General features: G+C 39.9%; 1 protein-coding gene across 3 annotated transcripts in view; it reads left to right on the forward strand.

Annotated features, from left to right (window-relative positions):
- LOC125463014 (lysine-specific demethylase 5B-like) overlaps positions 1 to 12,736 on the forward strand; it is a 212,995-nt gene that overhangs the window by 48,094 nt on the left and 152,165 nt on the right. For 2 of the 3 annotated variants that reach the window (XM_048553627.2, XM_048553628.2), the window contains exons 9-11: positions 1,516 to 1,635; positions 2,617 to 2,775; positions 11,776 to 11,957. In XM_048553627.2, the coding sequence (XP_048409584.1) occupies positions 1,516 to 1,635; positions 2,617 to 2,775; positions 11,776 to 11,957 (461 nt within the window). The remainder of the gene's footprint in view (positions 1 to 1,515; positions 1,636 to 2,616; positions 2,776 to 11,775; positions 11,958 to 12,736) is intronic. The other variant, XM_048553631.2, reaches the window with a different exon arrangement.

The following is a 12,736-nucleotide window of genomic DNA, read 5'->3' on the forward strand; positions in this document are numbered from 1 at the left end:
ATTAGGAATCAATTAGATTGCTACAGTTCTGGATTCATGTGTAGGCCAGAGCAGCTAAGGGTGTCCCAGATTTTGTTCCCTGCAGGACTTGAGAACTAGATGGGGGTTTTACAGCAATGGTTATACAATCACCAGTCTGTTAACTTCTTAAATTCATGTATTTTTGTTTTTATTCAATTGAAGTGTAACCTCCTGCAATGTTTGGGTTCTCCTTGTCGTCAGCCTGGGATTATGGATTACTTGCCTAGTGACACTTATGGGGAGGCATGGCCTAGCGATTAAAAAACAGAATTTGTTGGGAGTTTAATAGGTTGGATGTTGCGAGGATGTTGCCATTTGTGAGAAAATGGAACTGGGAAACAACAGTTTAAAAACAGGAGATCTTGCATTTAAGAGACATGAGCAGCAATTTCTTACCTCAAGAAGGTGGGATCAAACCATTCTATCCCGCATACTTTCATAATTATTCCACTAGATCATGGCTGTTCTAATCGTGGCCCTAATGGGACTTTTCTGCTTGTTAACTCTTGTGACTGTTTGTTTGTTTGTGAATTAGAAATTGTCTAGTTTGAACAGATCAGTGGCCACACTCCCAGTATGCACCACCAGTTGAAAGTACTAACGTTTGTTTCGGAGAAGAAGCTGTCCTTTCTCTGTCTTTAATGGGAGACCCCTTGTTTAAAAACATTTCCTCTCTAATCACGCAAAAGATTCACTGGAAATGAATGATTTTGTAAATTGGCAAAATGTAGGGTAACAATTGCACACATTTGTCAGTGTGAAATGCTTGATTCTCTCCATTTCTCACCATTACATTTTATCTTCAAAATATTGCCTGATCTCTCATTATTTTTGCCCCTTCTCCCACCACTGCAGAAAGGTCCATTTTTATACCTTGCCACCTCCTGATGTGACTTTTTTCAAGTGTGTTTTTAACCAGCCTCCGAAGTTCCTCTTCTAAATGCTATACCTGTCTCCCAGAATAGATGACTAGCTCTTTCTAAGTGTTTCCATTCAATGTAGACTGCTTAAAACAAGATACATTACATTGGTTTTTTTGACACTATTTATCAAGGTCAAGGTGCGTTCACTCATGAGCTATTATTTTATGGCTAAAAAATCAAACGGAAAACCAGGAAAGATGGAGATCTGGAAAGCAGTTTACATCTGAAATGTGTTAATTCCTGACAACTGCTTTGGAAAACTAACCATAACAAAAGGCCAAGAGGTTGTACGTGGAAAAGGAATATGTCTACTTCCAGCCTCCATATAGACACTTGAAATCAATTTACAAGCTGTCAAACCTATTGTTTTGAAAAAGTAGTTTGGTTTATCTGAACTGTCGATCTTAAGGGAATCGCCTTGAAGCATTATCTTGTGTTTACATAATTGAGTTTTGCAATTTCAAAAATTTTTGTGAAATTGCAAGAGTTTATCTATCATCGCAATTAGTGGCAGGGGAGTGCTACCTTGACTTCACCGCTTGCTTGGAAACTTTTTTTGTTTTTGTTCTAGGAGTGTAGCAAGCCTCAAGAAGCTTTTGGTTTTGAACAAGCTCCTAGGGACTATACACTTCGTGCATTTGGAGAAATGGCAGATGCCTTTAAATCAGACTACTTCAATATGCCAGTTCATGTGAGTATGCTTCAGATTTATAAAGGATATTCTCACAGTTGGTTGTCAAATCCATTCAAAATGTAACTTTATTTACTTTTCAGTTCAAATAATCAAAAAGTTGTCCTTTTTTAAAAAGTGGGCATCTTACAGTCCACTACTCAAGTTAAACATTTCTTTTTTAAATGTTGTTGTAAATAAAGCTGGCTCTGAATTTAGGCAGAGATAGTAAGATCTACCAATTGCTGGAGTCAATAACGTGGAGTGGAGCTGGAGGAACACAGCAGGCCAGGCTGCATCAAAGTAGGAAGAAAGTTGACATTTCGGGTCAGGACCTGAGATGTCAACTTTCCGACTCCTCTGATGCTACCTGGCCTGCTGAATTTAGGCAGCTTTATTTTGAGTTTGATATTAAGCTAAGATTTACTGAATCTGATTTCTTGGTACCATGAGCAGTGTTGTTCAATGTTCTGACCAATATTTATCTATCTGGCAGATTGCTCCTTTCACACTCATCTGATCATCTATCTTTTAGGTGTCTGTATCCTGTTTGTATTTCATTATAGTACAATGGTGACTGCTCTTTAAAGATAATTAGTTGGTTACCGGAAGATTCTTAGTTGAATGACATGGTGCTTTACAGATGCAAGCTGAGGTCTTAAGCTTCACTGGCCGTCAGGGCCTCATCTCTGGTATGTTAGCATTTTTGTTTTAGCCCTGACGCTGGAGAATTTTGGGAAATGGAAGCTGTCATTTTATGTACTGAGCTTTCTTGTGGTTGCAACTGAAGTGAGGGCTCCTCAGCATCTGATCTCAATTTGACTCCTGGTTGGAGCACTGCATACTTGAACAGAGCATGTTCCATTTTTCAGTCATGGCAGTAAATGAAGTTTATGATGGAAAACTAAAGTAAATGAAGTTAAATTAATCAAACTTCTTTTATATTGGTATTTTTGCACTCTCTGTACATTTGAGAATGAAGCCAACTGTTTTTAAAAACAGATGGTTCCAACTGAACTGGTGGAAAAGGAGTTTTGGCGCTTGGTTAGTACCATTGAAGAAGATGTTACTGTAGAATATGGAGCTGACATTGCTTCAAAAGAATTTGGCAGTGGCTTCCCCATCAAAAATGGCAAAATTAAACTGCGACCTGATGAACAGGTAAGATTCTAGATTAAATGTGTAAGATGTTTTAAGATTGGTCGGAGTATTCTTTCCGGTTCTTAAATTGGCATAAATATTTGTTTGCTATTAATAACTGTCATTTTGTAGAGAATCTCCTAATATCTGGCCATTTGTAGAATCACATGAAATTATTTAAAAAGTCATGTTCAACTCATACAGGATTCGGTCCAGTCTTCAGCAAGAAATCTGAAAAATCATGTAGAAATTCAACTCCAGCGTTTCCAGTTTTGTGTTACATTTGTTATTTCCCTTGTGTGGAGCCTCTGATTATATATAGATTGAACGAAATAATTTAACCAGACGAACTCTAGACATCTCCAGTTGCAATATTCCCCTGTTGAATTGATTAATTTCCATTAGTAAGAAGTGCTACAATTGCTGAAGACAATCATAACACTCAAATTGGGTGAGGTTCAAAGTTTTTATCACTTTTTTGATCCCAGCTGGTACTGACTTGATGGCGGTAGAAAAGGAGATCGAGCCTAGTGCTTTCTCCCTTTTTTGAACAGTGCACATTAGTTCACATAACCAGCTAGCCTGCTCTTTAAAAGTCAAGTGAGTAAAGACTTGTTTGACATACTAGAGAGTAAAGGAAGAAGATTTTCCTTAGGAGGTTGGGAGAAAATTGGGCATAAAGGGTGTCAGCATCTAAGTGGCTAATCTAGAAGCTGAACCTGCTGTTGATTTCCATACACACAAATGTGTTAAATTAGTTGAAGCTTAGTTTGACATTTTTAAAGAATTTGAGCGGCTTAGGCTGCAGTTTTGATGTGGCATATTTCGGTTCAAATGGGTATCAAAGTAGATATATCAATAATAAATCGTCTAAATAATTGTATTTGGGTGAGGAAGTACCAGCTAGATTTACACTGTATTGTGTGGACATAGTAGATAGTAATGATTTTAATTTCTGCATACCGTTAGATGCAGAATGTGTGGCAGTTTGTTTTTTTTGTGCCAGCCCATATTACAACTCGGTTACTATTCAATAATAACATGCAACAGTCAAGCCATCTGATGAACCAAAATTATCCAAATACCGGACATGTTGGTATCCAGTTAAGTGGGTAATGATTCACCTGTTCTGCAAATATCCAATGTTGTGAACAGATTAGATTAGATTCCCTACAGTGTGGAAACAGGCCCTTCGCCCAACAAGCCCACACCGCCCCTTGAAGCATCCCACCCAGACCCATCTCCCTATAACCCATGCTCCCCTGAACACTGTGGGCACTTTAGCATGGCCGATCCACCTAGCCTGCACATCTTTGGACTGGAGGAAACCGGAGCACCTGGAGGAAACCCACGCAGACATGGGGAGAATATGCGAACTCCACACAGACAGTTGCCCGAGGCTGAAATCAAACCTGGGTCCCTGGTGCTGTGAGGCTGCAGTGCTAACAGTGTGCTTGCATGCTAAGGCAGATGTTTGCAGGCACCCAGGTCTATGTATAAAATAAGTGTTTGTCTATGCATTTATTAGTTAAGAGGCTTAATGTTATTCATTTCAGAATTTCAGCACAGAGTGAGGACATTAAGCCCATTGTGCCTGTGCTGGTTCTATTATCTATTATCTAGTGCCAGTTTCCAGCCTTTTTCCCATTATCCTGCACGCATTTGTATGCAAAAAAAATCGTCCAGTGCCCTCTTGAATGCTTTAATTGGCCCTGTCTCTACCACATTTCTGTACCCTAACACATCACATCACATTGCTTCAGTTGCACATCACTTTAAAATTATGCTCTGTTCTATTTTTTCTTATATCATTAGAAACAGCTTCTCTCTATCTACTTTGTGTAGCTTATTTGTGATTTTGAAAACCTGTCTGAAATCTGTTGCCTTCTCTCCAAGAATGCTCCCTTTATGCAATTAATCATGTCAATTAATCTAACAACTGCCAAGAAGTAAACTAACATGCTTAGTAGTCTACCATATTGACCTTTTGCATAAAATGCCCCTCTCCCCTCCTTCCAAGGGCTGTGTGACCCTCCCCTGGACTAGGCCAATCTGACCTGACCATCCCATGGGTGGTAGCTACTTCCCTCATCCCCTGTCTAGACCGCTTCCCTCCCTCTGCACACTCGTTTTCCTGCCCTCAGGCCCTCCTCTAAAACTCAAACTCTTTCCTTTTCATAATGAGAGAGAAGCATGAGTGGCCAAACACAAACATGGCCACATGTTAGGCTGGGAAAGGAGGAGAACCTAGGCTGAAATGTTTCTATACCCTGCTTTAACATGATTGGCACAGACGTCAACTGTGTTTGCTCCAGCAGAAGTGAATGAAGGTTGCATTCAATTTTGCTTAGCCCTGGTCAATTAGAATATAATATAATTTTTTTGGGGGAGTGGGGGGGCAGGGAAAGAGAGGAGAGGCAGCCTTCATTATTGAAGGCAACCTAGCAGAAAGATGGCTATTGCTGCTGAGATGTCAATCATTTCAATCTCAAAACAGTGAAGGGGTTCTTCTAGTATTATATTATTCCAAGTACAGCCCATCTTGAGCTGTTTCACAGACCTTCCCTCCATCACAAAAGGGTCCGAGCTGGTGAGGTTTCTTAATGACAGCACAATATTCAGTACCATTCACGATTGCTCAAATTATGAAGCAACTGTGTCCATATGAAACAAGATATAGACAATACGCAGGCTTAAGCCAACAAGCAACATTCACACAACTTGAAGGCTGGCAATGCTGTAGTAAATCACCGATTTTAACTCCCAAAAATCCATTTATCTACAAGGCACAGGTCAGGAGTGTGATGAAATGCACTCCAACTGATGGATGCAGCACAGTACAAGAAGTTTGACATCATCCAAGACGAAGCAACCACTTAAATCGACAGCCTATCCACCACCACCAGTCACTCCCATCACCACTGATGTACACTGCAGATATAGTGCAACATCAAGATAATGCACTAACTTATCCAGCCTCTCTTGAGAGCACATTCCAAACCTACACCCTCTGCCACTTAGAATGACAAGGACTGCAGGGATGGAAACACCACTACCATCTTAGAGGGCATTTTTAAGTAACAGTTCATTAGATATAGGTGTCACTGACTGGGCCCACTAGCCCATCACAAATTGCTCAAGAAAGTGGTGGTGATCTGTCTTCTTGAGCCATTTCAGCCCATACAACGCAAGGATATCTGTTAAGGAATCCCAGAATTTATATGTAGTACTACTGAAGGAGCAGCAATTATGGTTCCAAATCAACTCAGACAAAAAGCACATCTTTGCCATTCATCTTATGCAACCAGACTTTAGCTTTCTTCATATAAAAAAAATTACACTTGGAGTAATAAATATTTCCTCATTTTATACTGAAGTCAGCCTCTTACAAATGCCTCACATGGGCATTAGTTAGAACAGCAAAGTACTGCAGATAGTGAAATCTTAAAATAGAAACAGAAAATTCTGAAAATAATCAAAATCAGACCAGGCAACAAGTGTGGCATGACAATGCATCAGGTGCACAATTTGCACTAATTCAGATGGATGATTCACTGGTTGCTCGCTCTCGCTATCTACAGATGCCACCTTCCTTTCTACTGAAGCAAAAAACAACCCTCTGCCAGCCCTGGAAACTTCTGGCGAGCTTCTTGTTCCCTTCACTAACCAGGATCTAGATCACACAACATTAACTTTTTCCCTTTGCAATTTATATTTAAGCAATGGAGAAAATTTACACAAGTTGCACCAAATACCAAAGGAATAAATAAGATCATTTGAAGATCTTGTGCAGGAGGGATACAGTAAATGGCAGAATGCTTAGTAGCATGAACATACAGATGAATCTAGGCATCCAAGTCCCCAGTTTCCTGAAAGTGACGACACAAGTGGATAATGTGATCAAGAAGGCATATAACATGCTTGCCTTTATTGGTCAGGGTTTTGACTACAGTCCTTTTCTGCTATAACATGATAGTTGTGCATCCTGGTGCTGTAGAAAATCACGCAATAAAGTAACAGGGTTTATAGAAATTGTAGGATTGGGGCAGACCACCAAAAATATTACTCAAAATTGAAAAAAATACAGTAGTTAGCCTAACACACAAGATAGCACTGTTTAAATAAATGTTAAATTCATATCTAATACTGAAATAATATGGTAAATTTAACTGTTACCTCCAAATTTGAAGATAACTTGATGGGGGAGGAGCCTAGTTTTGAGGTTACTGATTGTTAAGACAGGGGCTGCAGGTCCTTGTCCTCACCTTCAAGTGTGGTTGCAGGGTTAGGATGAAAAATAGTTAATCCAGATGTGATTGGCTGGGGTTCATGGTCTTCTGACTATATTTTTTGGAGGTTGGCTTGAAAGAGGCATCTAGGTTTTGCTGCTTTGCCATTTTTCTTTCATAAAGAAGCTGTTTGAAGGGTGCCACATAAGACCTTTTTATTCCACAAACTGCTAACCTGCTGCATTCTGCATTGTAATCATTATCTTCTCAGAGCTTCAACTGCTTCTCAACTTCCGTCAGGATAGAAGATAAAAGAAGTGGAAAGCTCCCGTGGTGCTGCATCCTGGACTGCTGCTGCTAGTTCACCCCCAGCTTCCATTTCCCACTTGGCAACAAGTTGTTGTAGATCAGCTGTAGAGATGTCTTCACAATGGTGCTGCATGACCTTGCGTTATGGAAAGCACAGCAGTCCTTTAAAACCAGCCACCACTAACACTGAAGGCAGACACGGCTGCAGGATCTTCAGCTTTTTTTTTTGGGGTCTTCATAAATAGATAAGAATTTGTTTTTTTTTTGGTGAACAATATCCAGCAATACACTGCTTTAATTTTTTTCCGCACTCTCTCCAGTGGTGCATAACGCAGACTCCTTGACTACTGTTGTGTGAACAATATCACATACTATTTCATTACGTTCAAAATGCTTTATAATATCTAGTGCCCCCCTCGAGTGTTATAGCCTTTTATGTTTGCCATTTGCAATTTTATCACCACGACACTACTTGTAAACATTCTTGTCGCTTTGTAACTCGGCAAAATTTGCAAAAAAAAAAGCAAATTACGGATAACCTCTTAAAAAGGACTTCACAGTAAAGCATGTGAGTCAACTGAACATGTGATGTAAATAAGGAAACTCTTGGAAACATAGTGCTCCTCCATGCACTGTAACACTTAGTGTCAGGGATGGCATTGCAAAATAGCCAATACACGCATGTGAAAATTTGCATTTTACAAACAGCATTCCCCTATTCATCAATCTCATTACAGCCAATTTGAGTTGGAAAAAACACGTAGTACCAGAAAGGACTGTGTTTAAAAAAAAATGGAGTCGTGTCGCAGCTGTATAAAACTTTAGCTCTGCTACATTTTGGAATATTGTGCACAATTCTGGTTGCCACACTACATGAGGGATGTGGAGAATTTGGAGAGGGTACAGAAATGGTTTATCAGGATGTTGCCTGGTTTGGAGGATATTGGCTGAGGAGAGATTTGACGTCAAAGGATGTGGGATGATCTAATAGAAATTTACAAAATTGAGAGGCTTGGATAGAATGGAAAATCTAAGTCTGTCTCCCAAGATTAGAAATATCAGTTAGTGGGGCCATAACCTTAAGATAAAAGAGTAAGTTTAAAGGAGCTGAGAGAAACAGGTCTTTTACACTGTGGGTTGTAAGTGCTTGGAATGCATTGCCAGAGGAGTTGGTAGAAGCAGGTACAATAATAATGTTTGAAGAGGCATCTTTGACAGGTACACGGAATAGGCAAAAATAGACGTCAACCAGGTAGGATATAGTTGGGATTATGGAGACATGGCTACAGGCTGACCAATCATGGGAACTGAATTTCCAGGGGTATTCAGCTTTTAGGAACAAAGGACAAAGAAAATGAGGTGGTGTCGTATTCATGGTTCAAGAGGATATTAATCTACTACCAAGAAGGGTATTAGCTGTAATAACGTGCAATCTGTATGGGTGGAGCTTGATAACACTAAGGGGCAGAAAATGATAGTGGGCTTGTACATAGACCCCAAACTCTTGTGGTAAAGTTTGGGAAGGCATTAAACATGAAATTAGAGATGCAAACAATAAAGGTACTATGTACTTATCAGTGACTTTGATTTGCCCAATCAATACTCAAATTAAATTAGTGATTATGCCATAGAGGAGGAATTCTAAAGGTATGAGAGATAGTGGGAACTGCGGATGCTGGAGAATCCAAAATAACAAAGTGTGAAGCTGGATGATCGCAGCAGGCCAAGCAGCATCTTAGCACAAAAGCTGACGTTTCGGGCCTAGACCCTTCATCAGAAAAAATGAATGAAGGGTCTAGGCCCGAAACGTCAGCTTTTGTGCTCCTAAGATGCTGCTTGGCCTGCTGTGTTCATCCACCTCCACACTTTGTATTCTAAAGGTATGAATTGGTTTTAGGGGTCAAGAATCAGAATTGATTTACTATAGGGAAAACCATGCATGACAAATCAACTGGAAATGTTCTAGGATGTAAGTGGTATAGTTAATAAGGGGAGCCAGTCGAAGTGGTTTATTTGGATTTTCAGAAGGCTTTCAGTAAGGTCCTAATGTAAGAGACAAGCATGTAAAGTTAAAGCATAAGGGATTGGGGGTAGTATATTGACATTGATTTTTAAAAAAAGAACTGGTTGGCCAATAGGAAACAGTATATAAATAAATGGATCATTTTCTGGTGAGTGGCAGCCAGTGACTAATGGTACTACAGGAATTTGTACTTGGATCCTGACAACTTGCGTTATATTTTAGTACCCTCATGTAAATCAGGTGGTGAAGAAGAAGACAAATGGTATGTTGGCCTTCATAGCAAGAGTATTCAAGTACAGGACTAGATGTTGTGATGCAGTTGTACAGAACCTTGGGAAAGACCACACATGGTGTATTGGGAGCAGTTTTGGTCTCCTTCTCTAAAGAAAGATGTGCTGGCTATGAAGGGAGTGCAGTAAAGGTTTACCATAATGATTCCTGGAATGGCATGCCTGATTATATGAAGAGAGGCCTGATTATATGAAGAGAGACTTGATTGGTTCAGACTGTATTCACCCCAAGTTTCAATGAGATGATTTCATGTAAATCTATAAAATGTGAACAGAACTAGACAGGGTAAATGTAGAAAAGATGTTTTTGGGGACTGGGGAGCCCAGAACCAGGGGTCACAGTCTAAGGATATGCAGTAGGCCATGTAGGTGTGAGAGGAGGAGAAATTGCTCCACCTAGAGAGTGGGGAGCCCGTGGAATTCTCTGCCACAGAAAATGGTTGATGCCAAAAGTGTTGGGTGTTTTCAAAGAGTTAGATATAGCTCTTTGGGGTGAAAGGGATCAAAAGATGTAGGGAGAAAGTGAAAACAGGGCATAAAGTTGGGTTATCAGCTATGATTATATTGAATTGTAGAGCAGGCTCGACAGAACTGGCTGTTTCTGCTCCTGATATTGAAGTTTGTGGGAAACATTTACTTTGAGAAACCCAGTGCCTTTGTGCATAAATCAAAGTTAAGATACAGATACACCATGCAGGTAAGAACACAGAAGGCTATGTTGTCTTTTGTTGCAAAATAATTAGTATAACATTGGAGGCATGGGCTTAGTGGTATTATCACTAGCCTATTAATTCAGAAACTTGGATAATATTCCATCTGCTTGCTTCCCCGGGTCATCTCTACCTGCACCAAAAGTAACAGGTATGCTACCATTTTCATCTCCTGTAATACCTGCATGTCTCTTGCTCTAACCAGAAAGCAGTGTCCAATATTCATCAGAAAGTGATGAGGTGGACTGTCTGATATTTAAATGAGAGCATTCTGACTCTCACTCTGACTGCTCCGAGTGGCTGGCTGGCTGTGTACAAACCTTGGGCAGGTGTTTGAGGCAGCCCTTGACTTGCTATGTCAGGACTGTTTGAGCAAAGCCATCTCTTAACTTAAATGAAGACTGCTGACAATTATGACAAACTTTCTAACTATGTCTACACTAAACAGCAATGCATGGTAGAAATGAGATGAGCCTGGTATCTCTGACTGAGAGGACAAAACTCCAAAATGCATGGGAGGCATGGTGTGATCATTCAGTTTGGCTGGGTGAGTGAGCACTGTGATGGCAAGCCAACAGCTTAAAGATGCAGCTTTGTCCACTTAATAAGCTGAGTGTATGCCTCTCACCACCCCTCAATTGGAAACTTGCTCCTACCCACCAAGAAACGTACCTTATCTCCCCTCTGGACAGCTTCATGAAAGATACTGAGATGCTTCCAACATTTGGGCAGGCTCTGCCAGACATCCTATCAGTTCAACCACCAATATTGCCATAAACCATGTTGCTCAAGCTATGATAAGATTCTTCCCATTGTGCTTGGCTCAGTACCATGCTACTGATATTTTAGTTCCGGCAATGAAAGTGCCACTTATGTTTAAGACCAGAAATAGTGCAGAAATGATTTATCAGGCTAACCTCTGAAATCAAAGAACTGAGTTTTTTGGAAGTTTTCAGTTTACTGCCTCCCTTCATTGGGAATAAATAACAGGGTTATTCATTTTGGGAAGGGAATAATTCTGCTGTATGTGGATTGGAAAGTACTGAGTACTGTTTTGAAGCTGGAAAGTAAAAGGGCATAGATTTAATGAAGATCAGGCTATGAATCACTGATATTTACAATGGCGTTCCTGCAGAGTTCGTAATCTGGCTTGTTGAAAAGGCAGTTTTAAATTGTGATAGTGGGTTCAAGTGGAAAGATGAGTTAGATGAGCACTGGACTCTACCTTTTGGTCAAGTTAATTGCTGAAATAACTTAGTAGTTGGATGTTAGTGTTTGGGTCTATTCTTAGAACTAAGAAATGGTGATTATTATATCAATTGCATGTAGAGCAGATGTTGCAGTTGTGAAGTTGAATAGCTCGAATATGGAGAGAGCAGGATTTTCAAATGTGGATATTTTTTGATTTAAATGTTACCATTGCAATTCTGAAATACACTTTTTTGTCTTTTTACTTGCAGGAGTACTTTGATTCAGGATGGAACTTAAACAATATGCCTGTTCTGGAGCCATCAGTTTTGACGCATGTTAGTGCAGATATCTGTGGAATGAAATTACCATGGCTCTACGTAGGGATGTGCTTCTCCTCCTTCTGCTGGCACATTGAAGATCACTGGAGCTACTCTATAAACTACCTGCATTGGTGAGAGAGAGCCACTAACATAAGTATTCAATACTTTGGGTATCAGGGTTCAACTTGATTTTCAAAGAAAAATGCATAGGTGCCATAGGCATTCGTCAGAACTTGAACCTTTGCCCCTTGAATGCTGTGCATTCTGGTATTGCTTCTGCTTGAAACACCTGGCCTGCAATTCTTTTTCACAATATTCTTAAATTGTCAAGTGGAGTGCACAGTATAAAAACCTCTTATCTAGCATGTTGTTTGTGGTTGCAGGTAAATAATGCCTGTCAAGATATAACCTCCCAAGAAACTTTAGAATGAGGAAAGTCTTTGCTCTACAGATGGTTAGAGGTAATCACAGAATGGTTACAGTATTGAAGCCATTCAGCCCATGTGTCGTAAGACCATAAAATACAAGAGCAGAATTGAGCCAGTCAGTGATGGCTGATATATTTCTTGACCCCATTCTGCTGCCTTCTCCTGGTGTCTGTGCTTAGTGCAATCTAGGTTCAAACTACATAAAGAAAATTTACTTTGCCATTTCTTCCTTTGTCACTTGGCTTAAATCAGTGTCCTCAGGTTCTCTGTCCTTCTGCTAACAAACGTTCTCTGTCAATTTTTTTTTGTTGTCTGGGTGCTTCATGATTTTTGACCACCTATCAAATCTCTACTTAAACTTAGATTCTCCAATTTACCTGTGTAACTGAAGATCCTTATCTGTGGAACCACTGTGATTAATTTCTTTACCCTTTTCTAATGCTGTCTAGATTGAGATACTCGGAATTGAGATATGTCAGATG

The sequence above is a fragment of the Stegostoma tigrinum genome, chromosome 21 (genome assembly GCF_030684315.1).
Source record: "Stegostoma tigrinum isolate sSteTig4 chromosome 21, sSteTig4.hap1, whole genome shotgun sequence".
Lineage (NCBI taxonomy): Eukaryota > Metazoa > Chordata > Chondrichthyes > Orectolobiformes > Stegostomatidae > Stegostoma > Stegostoma tigrinum.